The sequence below is a fragment of the Lagopus leucura genome, unplaced genomic scaffold (assembly GCF_019238085.1).
Source record: "Lagopus leucura isolate 7727_CA_CO unplaced genomic scaffold, USGS_WTPT01 Super-Scaffold_100019, whole genome shotgun sequence".
In the NCBI taxonomy this organism is placed as follows: Eukaryota; Metazoa; Chordata; class Aves; order Galliformes; family Phasianidae; genus Lagopus; species Lagopus leucura.
In genome coordinates, this window is record NW_024962273.1 from 3,795,904 (window position 1) to 3,822,366 (window position 26,463).

The window sequence follows — 26,463 nt, forward strand, 5'->3', positions numbered from 1 at the left end:
TAAGTCTACATCAGGCTGGTAAACCATACATCAAACACAGACAGTTAGTCAATACTGTAGTATGAAAAAACAACAAGCATTTTTAAGAAGAGCAATATATTCACAATAAGTTTGGTGGTATGGTTTACATTACGCATCCCTTGTATCTGTGCATTCAACCTCCTATTCAGAACAGTAGGGTGTGTGACAGCTTTGCACACAGATATAAAATGAGACACCAGAAGAGGAGGGAACGGACATTCACAAGTTGTACAATATAAAATGAAGATTACAGCTGCAATGAATTGTTTGTTCTGGGGAGCTTCAAGTTCTCCTCAGCCTGACAGAGTTGCTGTTTTTGAGCAGCTTTCACAAGCTGCAGCAAAGCCACTAATCCTGAGCTGCAGAATCCCAGCCTAGGAGAGACAATACTTCTGGAAAAGAAACAATTAAAACAAAATCGCAAAAGCCACATCCTCACTGAGAATGTCATTGTTTAACTGCTTTTTGGTGTACATGGTTGAGATGCGGCCACGCTGGGAAGGAACTCATATTTCAGTACTTTTTATGAGGGGGAAAAAAAAAAGAGTAGAGAATTGCTAACATCTCAAATTCTCAGACAGAATCTCAAATTCTGACACAACAGAAGGTGTAATGGTATCATGACCTCTTTTTTTTTTTTTTTTTTTTTACAAACATGAATTATATCTATGTAATATAGCTAATTGCATTTCAGAAGCAAATACTTGCAGAGTGAACTCCACATCCGGAAAGAGGTAGGAGCAGAGAAGGGGACAGGACAGTAAGCACCATAGCAATTAATTTTTTGGAAGAAGAATGAAAGTGGTCCAAAGAACCACATTCTGATAGGTAACTTCTGGATGCTCTAAGAGTAGAGTGAGAATACCAAGTCAGATATTAAAATCATGCTCTTCACTGACTGGACTCCAAGTAACACCGCGATGCTTACACAATAAGTGGGCCAGGTTCTCAGCTGACTGAAGTCAGCAAGGTTGTCAACAGAGCTCCTCTGATTTATGCTAGCTGGGATTCTTGCCAGTCCTTTTAACATGGAGATTTACTATATACCGTTGATCTGTGGTGGTCATCAATTAAATAAAAATTACATTTGTGAGCAGTTACTATTAAGTGGCATATGAGCTAGAAGATTTGTTTTACTTTCTCAGGAAAAAAAAAAAAAAGAAGGAAAAATAGAGAGTACTGTAGACACCAGTCTCTTTTAAGAAATTATGGTGTATTATTGGAGACAAGAGTTCATTTAAATTCAAAGAGTGTGAGGCTGCTGTACTTCTTCTTAAAGCAGGTCTCAAAAATGAGATACTTTTAAATTATGTGAATGATTTCTGATCATTATGTCATGATTAGAGTAGCGTCAATGGAAATATCACTTTGCCCAGTGTTTGGCCATCCAGTGGGTTTCAAAAAATATCATAAAGCCTATGTGGTGGTCAAAGAGAGAAATATCCTTGTGACACACCCTCCATAAATCAAAATAAATATTTCCTAACTTTTCCGAAGTTATTATGGGCACCAAATCAATTGCTAATTTATTTATTTATTTTTTTTTTAAACCCGGAGGAATTACAGAACACATCAAAAAGGAAATCTCAATCTCTACATTTGGACTTCTCATGAGCATTACATTCACCACATTGAATTACTCCAAGGTCCACTGAGACAATTATGACGTTTTCCCTTGTCTGGAAATGAAATAACTGTTGATCTTCACACTGCTATCTGCACAACCACCAGCGTATGCTCAGCCTTGTTCTGTAGGCTATCAAGCCAAATCACAACTAGTTCCTTTCACCAGCAATTGAATGACTTTTAGATTCATCTTGAAGGATTTGTAACCATTCCAATTTTCATGTTGTTTTGGTTTTGGGGTTTTCTGTTTTTTGTGTTTTGTTTTTTTTTCTTTAACTTAGAAAATTAGTTCTATAAACTTCCTTCATTATCTACACTTGGAAATAAAAAGTCAACAACAACAACAGCAAAACCCTAGGTGAGTTTCTTGCCATCTGCATTGTTCTCATTTCCCATAGCATCGTTTATGAGTTGTTAGCAATGATTTCATTTAATTATCTATTTATCATTTAGTGCATTTTGTGATAATCTATTGCCAGGACAACTACCATAGCTTTAAAGTCACCACTTCATAGAAGTTTTTTCTTTTTCTGTTGAACTAAAGAGGCTCAGAAATCAGGAAGTTAGCTGGCCAATATCAAGTTGAAGGTTGGCAATTCATTTGGGATAATATTAAATCATGACAATGCTCAAACATAAAGATCAAAGTTCAATTATAGACTATAAAGAAGTTCTAAAAGAGAAGATTTATATATTATTTTTCTAGCATATTAGTGCAGATTCTGTAAATTCTGAGAATATTTCAATCCCAAGGAACTGAGAACCTCTGACCTAGCATATAAATTTGAACACAGCTATTCTTGAAATAACATTGTTAAAATGGCAGGCATGGAACATGCTTCTTATTATTTCTAGCTTCGTGTGCATGTAGATTCACACAAACATGGTGTGCATCTAGGCCCCTTACATGGTACACAAAAAAGTATTTTGCTGCATTACACATCGCCTCAAAAATGATTCAAAATTCCTCCATACCAAATAAATTTTGTGTGAGCGTGAACTCTGAGGACTGGCAATCTTCATTAGAGGACTCACTGGAGCATGAAAAGCCCCATGTACCAGCCCACTGCAACAAATTGAGCCAATGTGCTCTTCACATACGGGCTTCTCATAGGCAAAAAGGTAGCATAACAACCAAACAACTAACATTTACACGTTGCTCACATTCTCTTATTTGATTATCATCCACCTATTTCTTATTCTAACGAATAAATACCCACTATATTCACTACAGAAATTTGCTACATCTTACAAGAACAAAGTTTTGTTAAGAGTTAAATGACAATCACATAATTCCTAGATTTTCTGATAATAGTGTTGGCAGAACAAAGTACCCCAGGAGATCAAACTGCTATTTAATTTTGAAGCCTGTATTCCCAAATTTGGTTAATGCAGAGAAATGTGTCGAGTCTTCTGGCCAAGTGTGTACACATCAGTGACTAACAGCTCGCAGAACTGTGTTTAAGTGAACTTACCACCTTAAAATGTATTTACTCATGACTATAATTTACGTGTTAAATTTATTGGAGTTTTGGTTCCAACGTGACATACAATGTAAAAAATCAATATAGATTTGAGAGCTTTATAGTGCCCTTGGCAAATATGAATAGCACTTGATGAAAAGTGAAGGTTTTCACATCACCTACAGTGCCACTGCTTTAGAGTAATTAACACCACACGCTTCATAGATATTTATATCAATTCTTCGCTAGCACACAGAACAGCTCTTTGTCAGAAATTTGGTACCGAGATGTCCTGCAAGGCTTTAGACACACTTTTATTATGAGCCCCTATTTTAAGGGATTTGCAATTCTGACAGAAGCATTTCCCTACGGGATAAAAGTTAGTATGAGTGTTCTCAGAGCTGGAGGAATTTCTTCTTGTAAAAATTCGTTAACAGTTTTTCCCCTAAGAAACAAGCAAACAGTTTTGAGAGGCATCTGCAGCCATTTCATTCACCTTTAGAAAAAAATAAGTAGATGCATCTTAAAACACAAAATTTGGCAATCTTCTCATTTTTTCATTTGCTGTTTGCATTTTGTGATTTAAAAATATTCTAATGTGAATCTAAAAATTAACATTTTAAAGTAGTCTGCGTATAAACACTGCAACTGCATTTTCATAACATTTTAACAGATTAAGGGATAAACTCTGGTGAAGACAATGGAGGAACCTTATCGAATGTGCATTTCACATAGACTTACCATAGACTGGAATTAAGCTGTGCTAACGAATCCTGCCTCATTTGCATGGCCAAAACCTAATCCTAATGAAACCGCATAGTATATAACTAACATGTTTTCTTTATGGCAACATTATTTCAGTTATAAAACTGTGCCAAGTACCGATTCTGAGTTACTGTGCCCCAAATCATACATCTTGGCTTTCCATGGAAGATTATCTCAGGTAGAACCAACCTATGTTTATGAATCAAGAGCTTAACACATGTGTAGCCAAAACCGAATGCATCTGGCTTTCCTAGAGAGATATATTAGGGGATGGATTTGAGTTATGCTAATGAATCTGGATTTGTTAGCAGGGATCACATCTGATCCCTCTGTAACACTGCAGGAGATTCATCAGACACACTTTATTAAACTTAAAAAAAAGAAGAAGAAAAAAAAAAAAAGACACCCTTAAATCCAGAAATTAAAAGACTATACATTTCTACTCTATTACTATCATAACTAAAACAAACTAATGGGGATGCATTCAAATCCCATCCTCAACCCACAGAGTACTTCAAAGAGGCAATACCCTCTGAAATCAGACGTTACAATTGTTTAAAGACAGATCCTGAAAGCTGAGCATACTCACACCCATGTGTTTGTATCTATGGCATTTTTAAAGCATCTGTGGAAGTTAGAAGCAAAAGCCCACTATTACAGCATATGATGGCTTTAGGCACTGAAGACTTCTTTAGAGGAAGAAACACCTTGCTGAACATTTTTCCACATATCTAATATGTACAAACTTAATTCACAAAGCCCCCTCTTTCTCTTCCAACAAGGGGCCCACCTAGAGTTTAACTCTTGGGCTTTTTCAGCTTGTGCTGGCTGGGGTCAGTCTCTTGGCTCAGGACAGACCAGTTTCACACACACCAGCAACACCCCTTGCCATTTTTGACACACCACTGGAAAACTCACACTCTAGAGACTGACAGGGGCTGCTGGCAAAATGCCTTTTTCCTGTCAATTTGCATGTGCAGTTGTGGGTTTCACACATAATAATTTGGGAGTGCGTAAATTTTTAAAGCATTACTCCAGACAATATTTGGAAGCATGGCTTTGCTTGATTATTAGTGGTCAGCATGCTACTGCCTTCAAGTGAACTACCAACTTCTAGGGAGAATACTTCATGAATGATCTTGCAAACACTTTTTATCCAAGCAACCATTTTTTAAGGATATGTGAAAGTGACGTCTGACCAAAGTGAGGCAGGAGAAGATCTCTGATTCAAAGCATTTATTATTCACTGGCAACAATTTTAAGTTGTTAAAAATGCATTTTGTTGGCAAGTTAGAAAAATAATGAGAATAGAGCAGGAAGCATTACAGCCTACCCTAGAAAAGAAATTAGCCAGCACAGCATCTGAACTTTCTATTGCTCATTCTAAATAGCAAGCTATACCAGCACCCATTTCCTAAAAAGAAATGGAGTTCTGCAGCTCACTGATTGGCATGGTGCATGTTGAGTGACTATGTTAGGTGAACAGGCTTCTACCAAAAGCAAAGGAAAGCAGAAAAAAACTGAGTATTACATTTAAATATTAAGCACAGATATATGTAACCAAATACTGATTTTTTCACTATATTTCAGCAGTGCAAATTTTCTGAGAAACATCAACAAAACCATTTGTTCAATACACATATGCCTTTAGCTGAGAGTGAAAGAAGCAAATTCATTTGTAAAGTTTTACTTTCAATTCCAAAAATTATAAAAGAGAACACACCTTTAATCAGCCCTTTTTCTTGCAACGTTTTCAAGGATGGTCTTCGGGAGATAAACTTCTTTAATCTGCTTTTAACTCGGTTTCTGTCATTTGAGTCTGAAGCACTGTAGTTCAGCCTGAAAACTAAAGGAAAACAAAAGAAAAAGCCTCAGTGAAATTTTATTTATAAAGTATTAATAATAACAGTTTGCTCAAATATTCTTGGAAAGCAATGGCCAAAACCACCCCAGTAAAGTCATGCGGTAGGTCAGCAGTGTAGCTGGTTGGACAGTACAGAGAATCTGATTAATCCTTTTCTGAATAAACATAACAAGTTCACTCTGCTGGTTAGTTACAGAGACGTATTTTTTATTGCCTATAAGTATTTGGATGGCTACCAGTTTACTCATGAAATGCTCAGGAATTCCACAAGTTTCACATGGATGAGTTTTCAACTAAAAGTCCGGACTGAAAGTGTGTTATGCACTATTAGCTCCATGCTGCTTGCAAAGAGAAAGGATGGATGGTTACTCCACTAGCAAAGGACTGAGTTCTCTTGCCAAGATGGATTAAGCGTTATATATATATTTAATGCAGTTATAGAAATCATGGCTGTATGCCATGAAATGTGTGCAAGATGCATTAATTTATGGAAAGAAAAGTATTCCTGTCCTAATGATTATATTTTATTATATTTAGGCATTTACCAAACTGAGAAACATTTTGAGCTCAATTTATTCCTGCTCTGTGTCAAAAAGACATAGAACCCAGCTGCAGAAAATCCCCTGGAGGAAGTTTCAAAGGCATAAATTTAACTTCTTCTCTGCTGAGGTGCTTACAGGGCACCATCATAGCTATGAAAATAGGCAGTATTAGCAGCAAGAAGAAATTCTGCTCATTGCTGGATGCTCCAGAAGAAACAGAGAAGCCACAGGAAGATGTTTTCCAAAGGTTTCCCTGGACAAGAAGATTTTTAGAAATTTCTGACAAACCACCTGAGCCTCAGGACTCTTGTCTGACCTTTGTCTTGGTCTCTCTTGCCCTTGACAGAAATAAACAAACAAACAAATAGACAGATATATTAAAAATCTACCAAAGCAGAGATTCTCCACAAGTTAATCTTGCAGGATTTGATCTGTTTTCCCTTTCTGTAGAACTTCCAAGAAGCTCAGGTAAACCTCATGAGGTTCTACAAATCTAAATGCAAGATTTTGCACCTGGGTAGAGACAACCCTTACTACCAATACAAGTTAGGGGGTGAAAGAATTGAGCACAGCCCTGCTGAAAAAGACCTGGGAGGATACTGGTGGATGGGAAGCTGGACATAAACCAGCAGTGTGTCCTCACAGCCCAGAAAGCCATACATATCCTGGGCTATATCAAAAGAAGCGTGGCCAGCAGGGCAAGGGAGGTGATCCTGCTCCTTTACTTTGTGCTGGTGAGACCTCACCTGGAGTACTGCCTCCAGATGTGGAATCCTCAGTACAGGAGATACATGGACCTGTTGGAGCATCTCCAGAAGAGGGCCACAAAAATGGTGCAAGGGTTGGAACACCTCTCCTGTGAGGACAGGCAGAGAGAGCTGGGGGGGCTGTGCAGCCTGGAGAAAAGAAGGCTGGGAGGTCTCTTCCAACTCTGAGAATTCTGTGATTCTAAGGACCCCAAATAACATTCCATGCCCAGAGCAGATCTCCTCCACAATGCAATGATCTTCAGATGGAGGATTCAGGGAAGAGGTTTACAGAAAGCAAATTATAATCAAAATTATTGGGCTATTTTATAGTAAGAAGTTTTGCATTCGTTATAAACAGAACCGGAATGTTTAAAGGTACACAAGTCTAAAACAATGGCAAGCTAAAATAACTGGTTAAGCGATGATAATAACCCAGGAATATTGTGGTTTACATTACAAATCTGATTTTAACAGCCAAACTTATAAAATGGTTTATGCTTTGCTGTTGTCAAGGGAGAAAAACTTGCCAAATTGTTCATTTTAAGTAAATAGAACATAGCCAATTAAGGAAAGCAATATTTAAACACATGCCTATGATGATCAGAGCATAGTTTGCTCCTGATTTCACTACTGATTTTAACAGAAGAGTGCTCCATTTTCCCACAGCACTAAAATGACCCCACACATACTTCCACAAACTAGTAATCGCACAGGACAAATAAAAGGACACTTTACTGGAAAATACACAGCTTGGTACAATAATCCATCACTTATGAAAAATAGAATTCACATTTATTTAATGGAGCATTCTTGGAGCGATGTATCATAGAATATAAAGATTAGCATTCAATTGATGGCTGGTGCTTTTTTAACATTATAGTTGAGGACTTTTTGTTCACAATTGAGCAATCCTTGGCAGGGACAAGCTAAAATTCCAAGTCACTTGGCCATGCTATAAAAAGAACAACAAATGGATGTTTCTAATTCTGCATCTTAATGGTACTTTGAAACAGTGAAGTGAATTGTACTTAGTTTTGGGACTCTCTTGTTGCTTCGGGTCATTCTGTCCACAGCAATTCATACGTAGATTTGGTTTTTCTTGACTTACAGTATGAAGCTTACCAATTGCAGGACTGAAAATAGCTCAGGAGTGACTATAGATGCTTGCCACATTTCACATTCTGCAGGACTCTGGAAAGCTTTATGCCCACTTTAAGTACATTCTTAGCTCTAAATGTACACAGAATTTATTAGAGATTTTAACTGAAGTGAATATGATAATTCTGCAAACAGCAAGATAGAGTAAGCTAGGATTTGATAACAGGGTAAAGATTTCTCTGCTTAGAAAGATGCATTAACGCAGCCAGAATCTTCATACCTTAAACAGCAATTATGGTGTTAAAACTACATCTAGAGGTAGGAATAATTATTGTCATGGATGTTTTGCATTTTATAGGTTGGGTGGTATAGAACATAGCTAAAAACAGCAGCAAAGCCAATTTTGATGAATTTCTCATTTTATTCTATTAAGTATGACTCACCAGAGGGAAACTCCAAATCTCCCAGAAATTCAAGGGTTTAGATAGCATGTTCCAAACCAAGTTTAGCCAGAAATATTCTTGTCAAGATCTCATTTAGAAATAACCCTTCTCTTGCCAAACCATTCTTCTCACATTATCATTAAAATGACTTTGCTATCATATTTGGAAATAGAAAGAGGGCCAAATGCAATTCCAAGAGAGGGAAAAAAAAATAAATCAGAAAACTGAAAAGCCACTATATATATATATATATATATATAGTTTGTAGTACCTTCTTTTTAAAATTTCATGTTGTGGATTTGGACAGAAGACTCCTCCATGAAAGAAAGCTGATTAGCTTCAGGCAATGCAAAAAAGTGGAAAGCAGTTCAGCAAAGTATTTGAAGAAAAACAGGACACTTAAGGTTCTAAGCATAGAATAATAGAAAATAAATCTAATACTTGTTCTCAAATCCAGGCATAAACTGCCCAGCTGTGCCATTTGATTCTTTGCACTAAATAAACTGATATCCTCCATTTCTGGAGCCACTTGCATCGACACAAGTGCCTCGAATCCAACACAGAACAGAAGCATAATTCCCCTACGTTTACATGACTCTTTTAAGTATTTTTGTATCTGTGTTACTAATAATGTTCAAGGGATATAGAGAAACTACAGGAGATGGGGCATTTTTACAGTAGACATAGGGGGAAACCCAACAGGGAACACAATATTATGCTAACTTCTTTCTGCTGGAAGTGGGTGCAGGATACTCCAACACAGAAGCAAAAGCATACCTGGAGCACAGCTTGGAATTACACAAGCTTGCATTTGGATTGGAATAAACTGGGTCCCCTCAGGCATAAAATAAATAAATAAATAAATAAATAAATATATTTTTAAAGATTTTGGTCACTTTATTAGGGAGGTATTTATTTATTCTGCAGGTGTTAAAAGATAAATGAAAAAAAAAGAAAGCAAGTTCCTTTCCTCAGGCAATTTACTATCTGCTCTAGAATTAAAGTACATTAAATCATAAAGCTTACCACATTAGAGAAGTGTAATACAGAACTGGTACAAAAAGAAAATAGTATAAGCAGAGCATTAGGCATAAAAGAAAGAACTTATTTGTGGCTCTTGATGTTAAATAGCATTGTAAGAACACTGACTGAATTAGGAAGGATAACTAGAGGCTAAATTCTCTGCAAAAGAATATTAAATCAAGATAAAAACTGACCTGTCTTTTGGGGGGCCTATATAAATCCTCTGAATACTTATTCAACTCCAAAAATCTAGCCTTAATATTCCTAATAATATATATAGCTTTTACACAAGAAGACAGGCGGAAGGAAAGAATTAATGCATTGCTCATAAATCACACCATTTTGCAAAAACAGCACTATCAGAGTCAGTGGAACTTTTGAGATTTACAGATGAAGGATTGTGTGACATATCTGAATGCACTAAATGTCTATATGATGCAATGATCATAAACATATTATCGCTTCAGTAGGCTGAAGCAATAGCTAACATATTTGCAAGGTGAAGTTGTGAAAGCCTTTCTTTAGGATTTTGGCATGGGCACAACTAAAAGGTACAGAGAAGGCTCTAGCCCTTTATGGGGAAGGTTTATTTAAGTGTATGTTAAGTGATTATTTTCTATGAATATAGTAGAAAAGTTGTCTAAGGGGCAGAAGGGTTGTACCTAGACAATGGATGTCTAGCAGACTCTTTCCTGGGTGAGACATTCTTGGCTAATCTTGAATAATTCAGAATATAAAATATTAAAATATCTCCTAAACAGTTCCATATCTTAGTGGATTTTCTAATGACACGTAATATTATCTCACACTCCTTGCAATGACTTTCCTTTCACTAGTAATTTACAAAACATTTATACTAAATCACAAGGGTTTACCTATGATTAATTCCTTCCAGGTACAGTATATCTGAACACTTCCAACGTGTTGAAAGCATTGGTTTTTGAAGAACTATCCATTAATGACTTTCTGAACTGTGACAATGGATATTGACAGTACTTGTCAGACTAAAGCACTATTGATTGTCTCACATCATGTGTATAGAAAAACCAATTTCTTTCAAGTACCTCTTCCTAACTGAAATACATTATGATGATGTCTATCTGTTTATTAGAACACCCAAAATTATTGCGTGTAATTCATTTGGATGGAAAGGATTGAAGAGTTGCAGTCAGGGTGAATAAGACATGATGAAATTCAGTTTTATATTAGAAGTAATTCACTTCCATTGGTCTTGTTCTGCAGGTGAGAACTAATCTGGACTGTGTACAATTTATTTTAATACACTCGATGACTTAGTTCTTTGAAATGGAGATGACTTGTAGTCAACACCCATAGTTAGGATTTAATAGCTGTTTTCCTAAGGAACAGTAAAAGGAACAAGCTTGACCATTCAAAATCCAGAATACCCTGATTATAACCTAAATACAACTACCTTACACATATAAAATGATCCAGATGTGAAGTGGCTTATCTGTGAGCTCACATCTCGAACTACTAATTTTTCTAAATTCTTTACATGGTCACATACAGCCCTCATCAACATCTTGCAGGACTGAATCAAAGCTAAGATGATAGAATGAGAGGAAGAGCTAGGTCTCTGCAATATCAGATAGTGAAAGGCTTACAGCACTAATATCACATATGTGCAAATGTATTAATTGAAAGCAGTTAATTATTTAACTTCAAGGAAATGAAATGCTTAATTGCTGAAAGTGTCTCGTCCTTCTCAAGAATTATATCAGTAACCTGCAGAGGCGTGTGACTATGCCTACATTCCAGAAGATGCTGTAATTTAAGAATATATAATGACTTGGGGCTTTAACTTTTATTGGATTTCACTGGAACTCAGAATTCCACATTTTATCCTATCTTCTTGGCCTGCAGCAGAGGCAAAACTACCGCTTGTCCTTTAGAGGAGGAGCAACACGCATTATTGCCTGAATAAATGACCACTGTTTCAGCCAGCACAGAAGTTTTGGGAGTGAGAAAATCAAGGCACTTCTTGCTGCCTTCCCTTTGTGATCCTCTGAGATAGAGTCAATAAATCCTGTTCCCTAGGGATAAAGAATTCACTTCACCTACTTTGTTGAGCTAAAGACTTTTGTCAATCATCTTTTTTATTTTTTTAATCCCTTTGGGAAGTTCCCAGGCAGGTCTCACGAGTTCTCCCCGCACTATAATTACTATATCCTTTTTTCAAAAGAGCAAAATGAGAGACAAAAACATGGTCTGCTTACAGGCATTACACAAATGATCGGTGGGGAAAATACAGAAATCAGGCATTACCCCTAATCCCTATGTTTATGATAAGCTTTAAAATTACAGGTTTTGTGACTGCACAGGGTATATTCTAGAACTGTGGCATCAGATGACAGACTGGCTATCACTGACTGGGAGATGCTAGGAAAATTTTGTTTTCATGGTCATTCAAGTTTACGGTCTTAAAACACGTTATTTGCCACAGCAACTATATCTGCATTTGCAAATGTTTATGAAGCACACTCAGAAATAAACAATAGGAAAAAGAAAACAGTGATTATATAGTGCAAATAATTTTGCTCTAATATGACAGCCTAACAACTTAAGTGCTCGGTATTGTCATTACACTTTGTGAAATTTGTGTGCATTAGCAGTAAAGATTCAATAAAATGACTGTATAACTCATATTTTGCATCACGCTCTGATGCATATAAACTTTTTTAAAATTTGGTCTCTCGCTAATAATAAATGGAAATAAATGAATAGCGTGTATAAAAATATCATTGCACATTTACATTGTGAAACAAAATGGTACTCCCTATGCAGATTTTCTTAATGGCATTTGTAGCATAAATATTTAGAAAAGTAAGAAAATATTTCTGTGCATGCCCTGGATTAATAAAGGAAGATGATACCAGACTAAACTGATGTCAGTCTTCAACAAAATAACTGTTTTTTGTTTGTTTGTAACCTTGTGTTTATTTTCATAAAAGAGAAATTCAATAAACAAAATCTATCTGGACTTCAGTTGTGATGCCAAATGGGAAATTATCAGTTAAACTGGAGAAGATGGAGAGAACTACAACACTAATAGTGAAATGACTCAGAAAGACAAAAGATACTATTGCAAGTGCTTACATATTCTTGGAATTGATCTTTGTTTTTTGATTAATAATTTCAATATAAAAAGTAGGAGCATTCAAAAGTATTTGTGGGTAAGTCAGTACTTGGAAGCAGCATCAGTTCAGAAGTGAATCAGGACATCAGACAGTCTTAGTGACCTTATAATGGGAAGCTGAAGAAATACATTAGACCTAAAAGTATCCAATGCCAAAGAGGTAGACAAAATATTTCTGTTAAGAACTTGAAACTCTGCTATTAGAAACATGAAAACAAGTGAGACACCTGGGTAGATTATTTGGTTATAAGTTCACCGATCTATTTGTGAATAACAGCCATAAATGGAATCATAGAATCCTGAAGGTTAAAAAGCTATCTAAGATCCAGCTCAATTTCAGCTCACTCCCACCATGCCCAATAAGCATTTCCCTCAGTGCCAATCTCCATGGTACTTCAACACCTCCAGGAATGGTGACTCCATCACTTCCCCGGGCAGCCTGTGCCAATACCTCATCACTCTTTCAGAAAATAATTTATTTCCAAATATCCAATTCTTTGCTTCCTAATATTCAACCAGCAAGAGAAACAAACTCTCTGCTTGAGGCCCTGGTGAACTTCCACCTTGGAGGCTGTCGTACGTGAAACAGATATTCAAGTCATACAAAGCACAGGCAATGCTGTGGGATTCACCAGCGGAAAGAGCCGAAAGAGGATGAAGATTTTGGCTAGAAAATGTCTGCGAAGGGCTGTGATTGTTCTCTATGAATTTCTCTGTGGGGGTAGAAGAGGAGCAGGAGAGAACAGGACACCAGGGAGGGAGAAGAGCTGTTTAAACTGAAGAACAATGTTGGCACAAGAATAGATGAGTATAAACTGGCCCTAATATGAAGTTCTAAAACGGCCTTTCAAAGAATCCATGGTGGTAAATAAAACTAAAAGAATTTAAGATGAAACTTAATAAATTTATGGAAAGAGAGACAGAGCATGTTACCTTATGACAGGAAGAACTGGACTAGATCACCCAGGACACAACAATTCTTTCTTTATACAATTTTTTTTTTGTATTGTCACACCATTAGAAATGCTATTAACCACACTTACTTGAATATAAAAACCACAATGTCAGAAATCAATGAGCTTGCTTTATTCGTACAGTATGACCAGTTTATGTTCATCTAATGTAAAACATGTGGGACTTGGATGGAAGCTGCTGCAGCATACCGAGTCAGGCTGCTCAGCCTCTAAGAAGAGAGAGTGCTCTCACCAAGCCCGTGCCAAGGATTAGGATTCCTGACACAGTCAATCTGCAAGAAGTGGCTGCAGTCCTATATTGTTATACAGTCCTCATGCATAGGGGAGTATAGTTTCATAGGACCACAGACTGCTATGGATACATTTATTCTTGAACATCCTTTGGTAACCCCTTTTTTTTCAGGTAATGAGCCATCCTGTTACAGATGGTTACAGTGTCAAAAGGCAGGAGAGTGACAGGCTTTTTGAAGTCCCCTTTGCAGAGCACTGCTAAATTTCCCAGGAAAATACCCAATAACTCAGATTACCTAACATGTAGGACGTGAATAGCAGCCCTGAACTTCACTACCTGGGTGGCTCAGTGCTACTCACGTCCAGCTTTTTCAGCCATAGAATCTCATCCAACTCTTTTACAAAATGCAATAGTTTCAGAGAAAAAAAGAATGGTAGCATTTGATTTAATGACTTCTGAAGTTGACACACATAATATAAAAATATTATTTAAGCAGACTTCCCAAAAGAAAACAAACACGCGATTAAAGGTTGAGGAAGACAGAGCAAGGAACTGAAGATTATTTCCAGATCAAGCTGAAAAGTAATTTACAGCAAGCAATGCATTTAGATACTTATTTTTTGTTTTGTTTTGTTTTTAGAAGACAAAGTCCTGTTTTTCTTCTATTCAGGAATATTAGTCAGTAACTTCCAAGTCTTTAAGCTTACCTCCCAACTGAGTTAGTATGAAAAAACCTTTTCAACCTTTCTCATGTAATGTGAATAGTCATCATTAGCATTAAATTGCTCAGTCAAAAGGACAAGTAAGTTATAGGGTTCTTTTCTCTACAAGGAGAGAGCTTTATACTGAAAGAAAACCCTTCTGAGTTGCTGGGTACTGCCAGTCATGTGTGCCCTTTTAGCTTCAAAATCTATGTATAATTCTACCTTATGCTTTGGAAAACAAACTAATTATCTGTAAGGAACAAGGAAAACTTGCATTGCTGTATTTATATCACCCTTGTTAAGAGTCACGCAGATTATTCATATATTTAAATTTAGAAACACACCGATACTTTGCAGTAAATTTTTTTCAGATCTGATCTAAGGGATCTCTCCAGAAAGAATATCATAACAAAGAATTTCCGTTTTATGGAGACTCTCATCAATTATATTTTATACTTCTACATTCTAAAAAATACCATATTTTAAAATTTAATTACATTCCCATTACACGCAACCTCCAATTATATTTATAACTTAATATTTTTGACCCATTATGAACTTCTACTGCTTCTCAACCAGTAAAGGATAGATTTAATTTATAGTGTGTAGATTATGACAACCAACATGTTAAAATTGTTATTTTCAGTGAGAAGTGGTAGCAACCCTCATTTGCTGTTTCAAATCATAAGTTCCTGTATATTTTTATCTTCTAGTATAGCAAATATAGTATGTGCTACTGACTGTAGAAGAAAAATTCATGAAGGAAAAAAGCATAAAAATTACCTTTAAAGTAATCAAAGAATCTAGTCAAGGATTCAAAATCCATTTGCTATACTCAGTGTATACATCCACTCTATCAAGTTATCCCTATCTCAATTAAATCATTAGAAGAAATATAACAGAAGAAAATGATTACCTAGGATCCAATTTTTTTTTATTTTTTTTTTTCAAACAGAATAATCAAATGAATTAAGAATCCTGTTTACTTCTTACCTCACTACTACCCTCTTGTAGAAATTCCCAACACTTACATGAACACAAATGTAAAACTTGGACCAAGTGAACTTAAATTCATTTTATGTTTCCAGATAAATGATTTCTATATGTTAAAACACAACTGATCTTCAAATTTTTTGGCTTGCACTGTAGTGTCAGAGTTGCATGGGAAGGATATCCATTAGATGTTCTTAAGAATCTCCATAAAATAAACATAAGAACAGAAAGCAAATCCAATGGAGAGGATTATAGCTTTTGTGTGAGCCTGTCATGTAGAGTCTATAGGGTATTTTTGCTTGTTTTTCCCATTGACTATATGAATTTTCTAACAAAGATCAGCTAATAAAAGGCTACAGTTCTATTTTGTCACATTTATAGAAAATGTATATTGCCCTCTCTCTTTCTTATGCCACTGGCACCAGCCAAGGTATACAGCGATCCTGGAATAATTCTGGCTTTCTAGATCATGCACTCAGTGTCTCCTAACAATGGCAGCTGCAGTTTGATGATTCACTGCCATCACAGTCAGATGGAGAGCAAAGATTTGGGTTGGTGTAGATCAGACCAGACTCCAAAGAGGATGCACAGATGTGGTTAGCAGAAGGCATGAGTGACTGGGACCCCAGAGATGAGCATCTCCTCTACTGCTAGTGCAAGGGCTTTGCTGAAGCAAGCAGTTGGGACCCCAGATCTGCCTGCCCCTTGCATAGGTACTCAGAGAACAGACCTTCAGAGACACAGAAGGGCATCCAGTGACATTTTTTCAGTAGTTCATTCAGTCTTCAGAACAGCTGTGCTGGAACATTTGTCTGGACAGGCAAATGATTGCTATATATCACAATTTTTTCCTGAAATAAAATCAGGCCAGTCATCATAACACTGAGACACTTCAATCAGCTGCATATGGGGTTTTCATGGGTGCACTGACCCTTACTTTGACTAGCCATGGTTAAAACTTGGATAAAAGAGATACACCAAAAGACTGTTTTAGCTTTAAAATTAATGTTCCAGCTGACAAACTGCACAGGGACTTAACCTACTTTGGAACATATTTAATAGCATAATTTAGTATCTAAAAAGAAAAGCAAAATAACTAATGATGGACAAATTTAGAGGTCGAATCTAGTTCAGATAAACATTCAAGAGTTCAGATGTTTAACCAAACCTTATCTTGTCCATGAAATGCCTCAGCCTAAGAGCTCTATCAAATATAAGCATAGCACAGAAGATTGTGGAAACTTTTCCTTACAGAAGGAAAACTCTATTATCAGGAAACAGCACCTTATAGCAGCACTCACATGTTAAGCATTTAAGCATCAAAGCAAAAGCAAAACATTTTCAGAAAAGTGCTTCATGGAAACAGCAATATTTGGATGAAATCCAATACAGAGAAAAGAAAATAATATTAAAGGAAAAGATAATTCAAATGCAATTAGACTATCAACCAATAAAACTTAATCTGTGTTTGATAGATGAAACCTTCCAAGCTTAGAATGAATAAGGAAACCAGAGATCAGAGGACTCTGCCTTTTGAAGTCTTGCTGTCCAGATCCTGGGGACCATTATCTAACTGAGTACTTTAAAGCCATAATGAATATTCTGTCACAAAATAAGAAAGCTTTATTCCTGTAATGACCTGTAATTTGAGCAGCAAAGATGAATTCTAAGTAAATAATAAATAACTATTTCCAAAAGGTAAATTCTACAAACTTAGTCTCTGGACTAATATGTGCTTGTAAAGAACTTTTTCACTTGCTAGCCACTGATAATGGAAAGCACCACTCTCAGGGACTCTCTCCATACTCAATTCACCAGTCTTTAAATGAATTTTTAAGAAACCTATCAGCTGAGATGAGACCTGTGGTACTATTTCTCATGCACTTGCCATATCTACTACAGTACCCCAGAGGAAAGTAAAATCTAGACAAATGTTACAGGAAGCCAATGGTACTTCAGCGTCCTTTCATTTTTCTTTCCGTTTCTTCATGTCACCACCTTGACTCTTCTTTGCTTAATCCTGTCCTTCACCTTTTTTTCTTTATCTCTCTCCCAAGCCTATTTGGCAATTTAAATCAACTAACTGACAAATTTACTTGTTTCATCTGTGGATCCCAAATTCAAGTGAACAGAATATTTTTTTGAGCAAACCATAAATTCTCCGTTCAGAAATGAATAATGTCTATCTTACACTGAGAGTAAAGTTCCAAAAATAAATGAAGCATCATACGCTTTGTAATTTTGCCTTAACTCAGTATTACACTCAATCCATCATACCAATGGTCTTCAAGTAGCACTTTGAAACAATTAAATTACTATGGTATTTTCATTATTTCTCCATTAATTTGCAGCGTTCTTTTGTGGTTTTCATTCACACACGTGAGCTAAAATACCTTCATGTGACTAAAGGAAGGAAAGAGCATTATCGTGCTCTATCATATATCAGTAATTTTAAACAGTCGAGAAGGATAAATAAATACATATCTTCACAGCAGAAATTATCCAAAAAAGACCTTATTTTTGAAGGCTTCATTAGTTCCTGGGTCACATCACAATGAGGCAGATTTTTATTTAAATGAACATATCCACAGTCCAGATAGAAGACTGCCAAAGAGTGACCCTGAGATCTGTTTAATTCTTGATCAAATGTGGGGCCCTTGCACCTAGCTTTTCCCAAGACAAACCCTACAAGTCAAACAGTTCCTCCACTCCAAATTTAATATTTTATTATATATAACCACCAAGCTAATTTTAACTTGCTCTGATTTATTTTTTTCTATTAAAAAAAATAAAAATGAAAGAGCGAATTCCATTTCACGTGGCTGTTGGATATCCTTGCCTTCAACACCCATATGGAAGAAGTATGAATTGAAACTGGGACAAATTTAGAACAGGAATCTGGACATTAAGAAAAAGAGCATCAGTCTTTCATAGGAAAGACAACCACAAAACTCAGCTGGCTTCGTCTTAGCAAAACAAGCAGTTGAAGGAATATGATGTCTGTCTGTAAAACTATTCGAAATGGTAAAATTGAGATGGAAAAGAAATGCTGAAAATAAAAAGCCAGATAAATTGTGATAAGAGAATGCTTTCCTACCACAAGTCCATTAAAGCTAAATTTTAAAAGAATATTTCCAGCATGAAAACACTGAAGTTTTGGAAAATTCTTCCAGCCTGAGCAGAGGGGCAAGCGCATTACTACTGAATTTCATTAATTATGAAAGGAATTGAATGAAGTAGTTGTTTTCAAGAACTGGGGAATTGATTCAATGCTACTAAAAGTCTGTCTGAGGCAGATAATGCCATGTTACACTTTTCAATAATAGTAACGCAACTGATTTCCTCCTGGGTGAATCCTGGGCACACTTAAGACAATGGCCAATGGAATTAATTAAATGGAGCCAAATATCCTTAGTGGGGAGGGGAGGTGCTCATCTGTCACAGTGTTCTCTTCAGCATCAATATTTAAAGCCAGCTAGTTGGAACCTTTTACTTAATTGAGAAACAATACAGCATTTAACCCCTCAGTAGCATTCCACTCATAGCCTTTCAGAGGAACAATTGCAGCAGCTATGTGTTATGGGATGAGCATATGCCACTGCAAACGTGCACATGTCTACAACTTCTCACAAACTGCCCCTGTGCACTCACGAAGGAACATGCCTTAAATTAGGAAGCTCTCTTATACCTTACATAAGACTATGCATCCCACCTACCGATGTAGGAAATAGGCTTTTTTTATTGTACAGAAGAGCCTTTGGTTAAAAAGTAGTACAGGCTATAAAGGAACCCATCTTTTAAAGAGAGCAGGTGTAGAAAATATTTCATGCCAGTACAAGTTTTAAAGTTCTCCAACTACATGTGTGTTAGAAAGTTTGTCCTCAAATTGTTTATCTGGCACATCAGCAGGCAGCTGGTGGAACAAATAGGAGATCCTACCAAGCACATTCATTTTTAAAACATTAATACACCTAATCTAGGAAAGAGTAAAGTGCTTCCATCCATTAAACTCATCTTTAAATATCTGGGGTAAGAGATCATAATTTAAATGAAATACATCCTCCAACCTGCAAGGTACAAACGCTGAAATGATTTCTCCATTGGGAAAAAGGTGAGTCTGGGCAGTAAGTTATCCTATCTAGAGCCTGATTTATGATGTCTCTAATTGAGCTTAAATTAGACTTTTATAACCTAAAAACCTCCTTACTTCTGTCATATTCCTCCCAGAGTAACAGGAGGATTGCATCTGGACTAGTTATAAATAGCAGTGAAACCTCAGAATACAATGTAGCCTGAGAGTCATTTTTCTGGCTTCAAACTTGCAATCAGTGTAGTCATTGCAACACTTACACCAAGAAGTATCAGAATTAGGTTCGCAAGAGTGACACAAAGCTGTACCCTCTCTCCCTTCCCAAATCTCAGCTGGTCCTTGCACGTCAAAAGAATTGACCTAGGTTGCAGAACATAGAAGGACCAAACTGCTCAACATCCAATACCTGCAACGCTGATGTGCTGATTATGATTTCTTCATGATTGCTATTTCTTTGTGATTTCCAAAATGTAGCTGTCTTAAATACTGAGTCAGAACATGTAGCTCACTACAAAAGATCACAAGTAATCATTACTACAAAGAATCTATTTGCCCCTATATCAAATTTATCTTGCGTGCACTCAGAAGGGTCTGTTTTGTTAAGAAAAATATAAGGTGTCTCTCTCTTCTTTGGAACAAAGAAGAAATATGGATTTGCAACTCTTTTTTTTTCTTTGTTTAAACTTAAGTCCTTCAGCAGTGTTTTGAACAAACCTAAAGAGATTTTAAGACAGACATTTTGTATTATAACATTCCCACGGGTCATATGCATGATTGTCTTTACTAAAGCTCCTTTCAGTCCCAGTTGAATAAATATGCATTTTATTTCACTAATCTTGAAACAACAGGAATAACGTTTACCCAGGTCTTTTATACCTCAGAGAACAAAACAAATACTACAAATCTTTAGAGAGAAAGGATATACAAAAGGGCTTGAGGTGAATGTTTCAAAGCAAATACTCTTTAAATGATGTGCAAATTATTTCAGCACTTGAACATGATTTATGAAAGGGGATTAGTCCACTGAAACAAGAACCTGGTTTAAACTGTTGGGTTTCAAAGTCAAAGATGAGAAGTGTTTGCTGGAAAAGGCAGAAGAAACCGGATAGTAATCTACAGTGAGCATTTCTGACAGATTCTCTTCAACTAACTCAATCTTCCATTAGCTATCACTGTCATTCATACTTAACTGTGCTGGACAGTATAAAATACCTTCTTTTATGATATAATTCTCCATAAAGAATGAAGTATGCAATAGTGGTAATTAAGTAATAATGAGGTAATTAATAACTCAGCGTCTAGCTCTCTATTTACTAGCAGGCCCCATAAGTGAGCACAAGGAATATGAAACAATTAACAATTATCCAAGCTCAGAGAGATAACTTTTACAGAGTTGTGTGTCAGTGAGCAGACCAATGAGTCACAGGTTACATCTATAATAATATATTATATTCTGTTGTAATATTCCCACATACTCTTCACATAATGGGTAAGAGCTACTCTTAAGTACTATAAAAATGATCACTTTTATGTAATTGTAAAGATTAATAAGTGAGCTAACTTCTCATGGTTCTATAATGACCCTGCTGTTCTAGTAGGTAAAGGAAAATTTAATGATCCTGCTCAGATATGATTAATATCTAACTTTTTCCTGACTAAAAATCTGGACTTGGTTCAATAAAAATGAATTAAGTGAACGCGTACCGATTTCCCTGCCAAACGTTTAGATGGAACTTGGTTATGCCCAATTTAAAAATATGCTTTTTCAACCCAAATAGTAATCTCTGGAAGGATTTTGGAAAGTGGAGTAGAAATAAAACAAAGAAATAAAGAAACATGAAATAGTAATTGATGGAAAATGAGTATTCAAATTTGGGAAAAGTTCATATTTATACGAAAACTAGTTACAGTCAATTGTAATTTAGACTGTGACATAATCTCCTATTTTCAGCAATAGTAACACAATTTGTTTCTGAATTTGGCATGCTTTGTTTCCAAAATACAAATATTATTGTATTTTTGTTGCTGAATCAGTATTTCTTAAGCTTTAAGAAAACCTTATGCCTATAGTAAATGCTGCAGGAAAGCCTGAGAGTAAAAATAAGTGAAAAAATAAGTTTAGCCCTTCTAGTCCTTATAAACATCCCCACACCTCCTAAACCAGTGTGTTGAATTTTTTTTCTGTGATTCTGTGATTCAGTACCTGGAGATGACTGCAGTTCTGTTGATGCAATAAAAATGAATGCTAAATATACAGGCTGAAGAGTGACAAAAATAACAACACAGTAGAAACTGCATATTTGCATACAGTTTGAGTGTTGCTTTCTATTTTAGTTGTTGTCGATAATGCAGACCTAAAATGCATTGCTACTTTATATTTGTTGGTTTTATCAAACATAATAAATGTGACCATACCTAATGTTGCCACTGTAAATTAATAAGACGCCCTAAATGGCATCTATTTGTCTTTGAACTTTGTATCTATATAAAATGGGCTGGGAAAGGGAAGAGACATAAAGGGTTAAAGCTTTGGAGAACTTCTCTGTTTCTTTTCTCAAGTCCACTAAAAAAAAAAAAAAAAAAGTTTTCTGCTTTTTGTGTTGTTTGCTTTATTGTGGGTTTTGCTGCTGATACACTTTTCCGCTCATATTGTAGTCTTAGTTATTTAATAAACTGCATTCAGAGATGATTCTGGATATGTTAGCTATTATTTAAGAATATTTACAGGGTATGCTGCAAGTTTCAAAATTCAGCTTTCTGAAGCAAATGAAAAGAGACTAAATGAGTAAAGTAACTTCAGGTAATTTTAGAGCACACGTAGCCCTCGGCTAAATAACAGGTACTGGGTGCCTGACTTTAATCTTTTAAGAAATCAAAGCAGATTTCAGAGACCAAATTATTTTCCAGCAAATACCTCTGAGTGCAAAACAAAATCATGATCCAGAGGATATTACTATATCTTCTTTTATTATGAAAAAGATGCAGGGAGGCATATTCTTTTGCAATTGTTCTACGGGGAGGCATACGAGCACTGCAGCAGCCTTGCCCTTTGGCACTCAAAAGGCCCATGGCTCCCAGTTGAAAGTGCAAGAGGAATGTAGGTAAGCAAAATATCATTATCTGAGTTGGCCAGTGGCCAGAATGGCTAACACCCCAATCCTAACGAAGAAGGGAAAAGAATCCCAAGCCTGCTGTTTAATATGCATGACATGTCGGCTCTGCAGTCAACTTTTCCTTCCACCCCCTGCTTTTGTCCGCTTTTTCCACCTGTTGCAACTTGTCCTTACCCAGGCTGAGAGCTCGCCAAGGCAGGAATTTTCTTACTTCACTGTCGCATTGTGTCTGGCACAATGATGCCATGATCCCCGACTACTCCTATTGAGACTCCGAAGACATCATGAATAATGCTGGCACTGTGCAGCTCATCAAGACTTCCCTTTTCACAAATACATTAAATAGCATATATATACATATACAAATAAAATCTTGATGCTACAATTGTGCCTCTCCAAGCTAGAATTCAAATATGGAGAAGAGTTTTACAGGATCTGTCTCGTGGTTGCATGACTAACCACCAGATTTTCAGTAAAGTGTTCTTGAAGATAAGAAAAATATGCGAGTAGAAACAATAAAAATAATGCAATTCAATCTTATCAATTCAGGCAGTTCCAGCTTTTATGTGGCAAACAAGGAGATCAAATTGCATTTATCTAATATCACAGATTTTTTAAATGTCTAAAATATTTAATTATTTTGCTTTGGCAACCCAAAGCTGAGGAACAGATTACTGTTCCCACTACATAAGGAAATAACTGACAACAATTAGTATTTATTCTTGTTGCTTTTGTAGTAAAAATAGAATTCCATCACTTTCAAGGAAACCTAAAATATTAATAAGAATGTGATGAACTGAGTAAATGTGACGCCATAAGGAAATGATGGAGAACAGGTTGGAAATACAGTGCTTTGGGAACGTATTGCATTATCAAGTTTGTGATTGTGCATTTTGACAAGAGCCGCCCTCAGATTGATACAGTAGCCAAAGGGCACTCTTCCTCCTGCAAAGCCGTTTGTTTCCATCTAGAAAAGGGGGAGTGGAAGGGGATTGATCCCCTCTGACAATCGATAGTGACTCAAGCCCAGGCTCTTCCACAAGAGGTCACTCCTGAGTGGCAAAATTCACAGAAAATGGCCAAAATGTGAACCAGACAGTGACCATGGAGAGAAAAACAACACTAAGTACAATAGCATTGTTTTACCACCTACAATTTGACTACTGTGGCAGCTCCTATAATCCATACACGCAGTAAGGTCTCTTGGTTTTCATATACCTGCACAGTTTCTGGGAACCTTGTGATGCATAGACACATTCCCTGTGTACCTAATCTTGTGCTCTGTTATGTGTGGTACAAAATTAACATGGCAGGCTACTCATTAGGAGACCATACTACAATTGGCATTAATTAAGAGGGGTTTTGGCTGCCTAAGAAAAACCTAGAGTCTGAATGACACAAAACTACTTGGAAATTATGAGATCTACCACTAATTTTAAAAGCTGACCAGAAAAAGACTTGTTCACATGGAAAGGAGAAGTAGAGAAAGCAGATTTCTTGAACCAAATGCACATATTTTCTAATAGCGGAGATTGCTAGGTGAAAAACATGCTTTCCTGACCAAACATTCTCTGCATAAATTAAACCAGTGAAATAGTTGGTAGCATCAAATAAATAGCAGTCTCTTTACATGTATTTAAAAGTGGGATCACAGATTTACATATTTTGGTAACAGTCCCCAAGGCCATACTCGGTTATTTTTCAGCTCAAAAAAGCTTCAATTAAAATACAAGTTCAATCCACACCGGATGAGAAGCCACTGAAAAGCTGCATGATCAAGAGGACAGACATTGTGTGAACTTTGGAAATTGAGTCTGGCAGTTTAAGCCTAATTTTCAATGAAATTTGTGTCTACAAGTCAAAAAGCGTAACTGAAAATTACCATTTGTCCTTGTAGTGTGAGCAGAAGCAATTAGGATTATACAGAAAGCCCAAATTCTGTCTACTTGGTCTCTAGGAACAGCCTGCACAGTTTTAAATTAAAGAGAACATTTATTTGATCACTTTGAGAGGAATATACCTGTCCTTTATATATTTGTGCTGCTAAAAAGATCAACGCCACAGCAGTACTTACTCAAAAACTGTATTATTATTATTATTATTTGGCAACCCTTAAAATGCGAAGAAGGAAAATACAAATGAATGAACCATCTGAATATTTCATAAAAGATCACTGGGGGTCAAAGTAGCCTTCTAGTAGGCATCAGTTGCTTGTTCTCTATGTAAAACTGGAGGTGTTTTAAGCCATCTTTAAAAAATTTCCTTTGTTTGGATTCGACATTGGCAGCAGACAATAATAAGAGAGTACTATAAAACTACAGAATCGTTAAACTTTGCAAGAACTTTATAAACACACTTGCAGATATTGCACATATCTTCTCTGTGCTCTGCAGTCAAACTGGACAATGAAACGACCACCTGTTAACTGCTAACAATGTGTCATTACCAGTTCTCATGCCTTTTTAAAGCAATTTTGGCTCTAGCTGCCGATAATTCTGGCTACGATACTTGTGTGAACATTAAGGGCACAGAAAGCCAAAGGCAGAAAACTGACAATACAGTTTGTGCTTAGACTACTAATAAGTAAGTGAATAATATGATTTTTCTAATTCCACATAATTACTAGATCTCAAGGGGCCAAAAAAGTTCTGAATACATATTTTAGAAGCAATCCAAGCTGCAGTGTTTAGATCCCAGCTTTGATTCAGAGCAGATATTTTCACGATTTTTAATAGTTTAAATAGCCTTGAACAAAACGAAGGTTACTCACAATTCTCTAAGGTTTGAAAAGAAATGTAGAATAAGTCCATGACACTGCTCGTGTTCACTTTTTCTGTTTTGTTTGACAAATTATCAGTCAAAGATACGTGAGAAATCAAAATAAATAAGTGAAATTTTTCCGAGTGCTGAGACAATTTGTGGGTGCTTTGCTATTAGCTGCAATGAGAGCAGAATCAGGCCCACAAAACTTACTGCGCTCTCTGTCTCGTTTTTTTTCCTTCTGAGAAATGCAATGTTATACACACAGCACAAAGGCACTGGGACATTTTTTTTAACAAATACACCCAGACTACTTTATATTTTATAACTGAAAGAAAAATCTTTAAAAATATATTAAAAATATATATATAAAAAATCTCTGAGATGGTAAAAAAACAACAACAAAAAGCTTTGGTCTGCAAAAAGAGACTATTTAATGAATCTCAGTATTTGTGTTTGTGGGAGCGCATGCATGTGTGCATATATTTATGAATATGTGGATAATTATCATTAAAAATAGCGATGCCGGGTCCTTCTATTGTAACTCTTTTCCTAACATCTCAGGCTTTGATCCTGCACTGAAATGCGTGCAGGCAAATTCCCGCACAGACCGTCAGCACCTATAGGTATCTCGGAGCAGCACGCGGGGCTAAAGCTGTCACGGTGCTTACATTAGCAGCACCATGCGACTCCTGCCAAACAAAGAAGGAAAACAAAGATTTGGGAGAGGGGGTGACATTTTAAAAAGCTCAGTGGGAGATTTGGGGTCGCCCCCAGCTCCTGCTGCCCCCAGTACCACAAACATCTCAACATGAACTGGAAGAGGAAAGTCTCAGTGGGCTGAAG

The 26,463-nt window shown here is 36.3% G+C and overlaps 1 protein-coding gene across 1 annotated transcript in view; it reads right to left on the reverse strand.

Annotated features, from left to right (window-relative positions):
* ARHGAP15 (Rho GTPase activating protein 15) overlaps positions 1-26,463 on the reverse strand; it is a 316,032-nt gene that overhangs the window by 128,434 nt on the left and 161,135 nt on the right. The window contains exon 9 of the mRNA XM_042877717.1: positions 5,599-5,721. Within this exon, the coding sequence (XP_042733651.1) occupies positions 5,599-5,721 (123 nt within the window). The remainder of the gene's footprint in view (positions 1-5,598; positions 5,722-26,463) is intronic.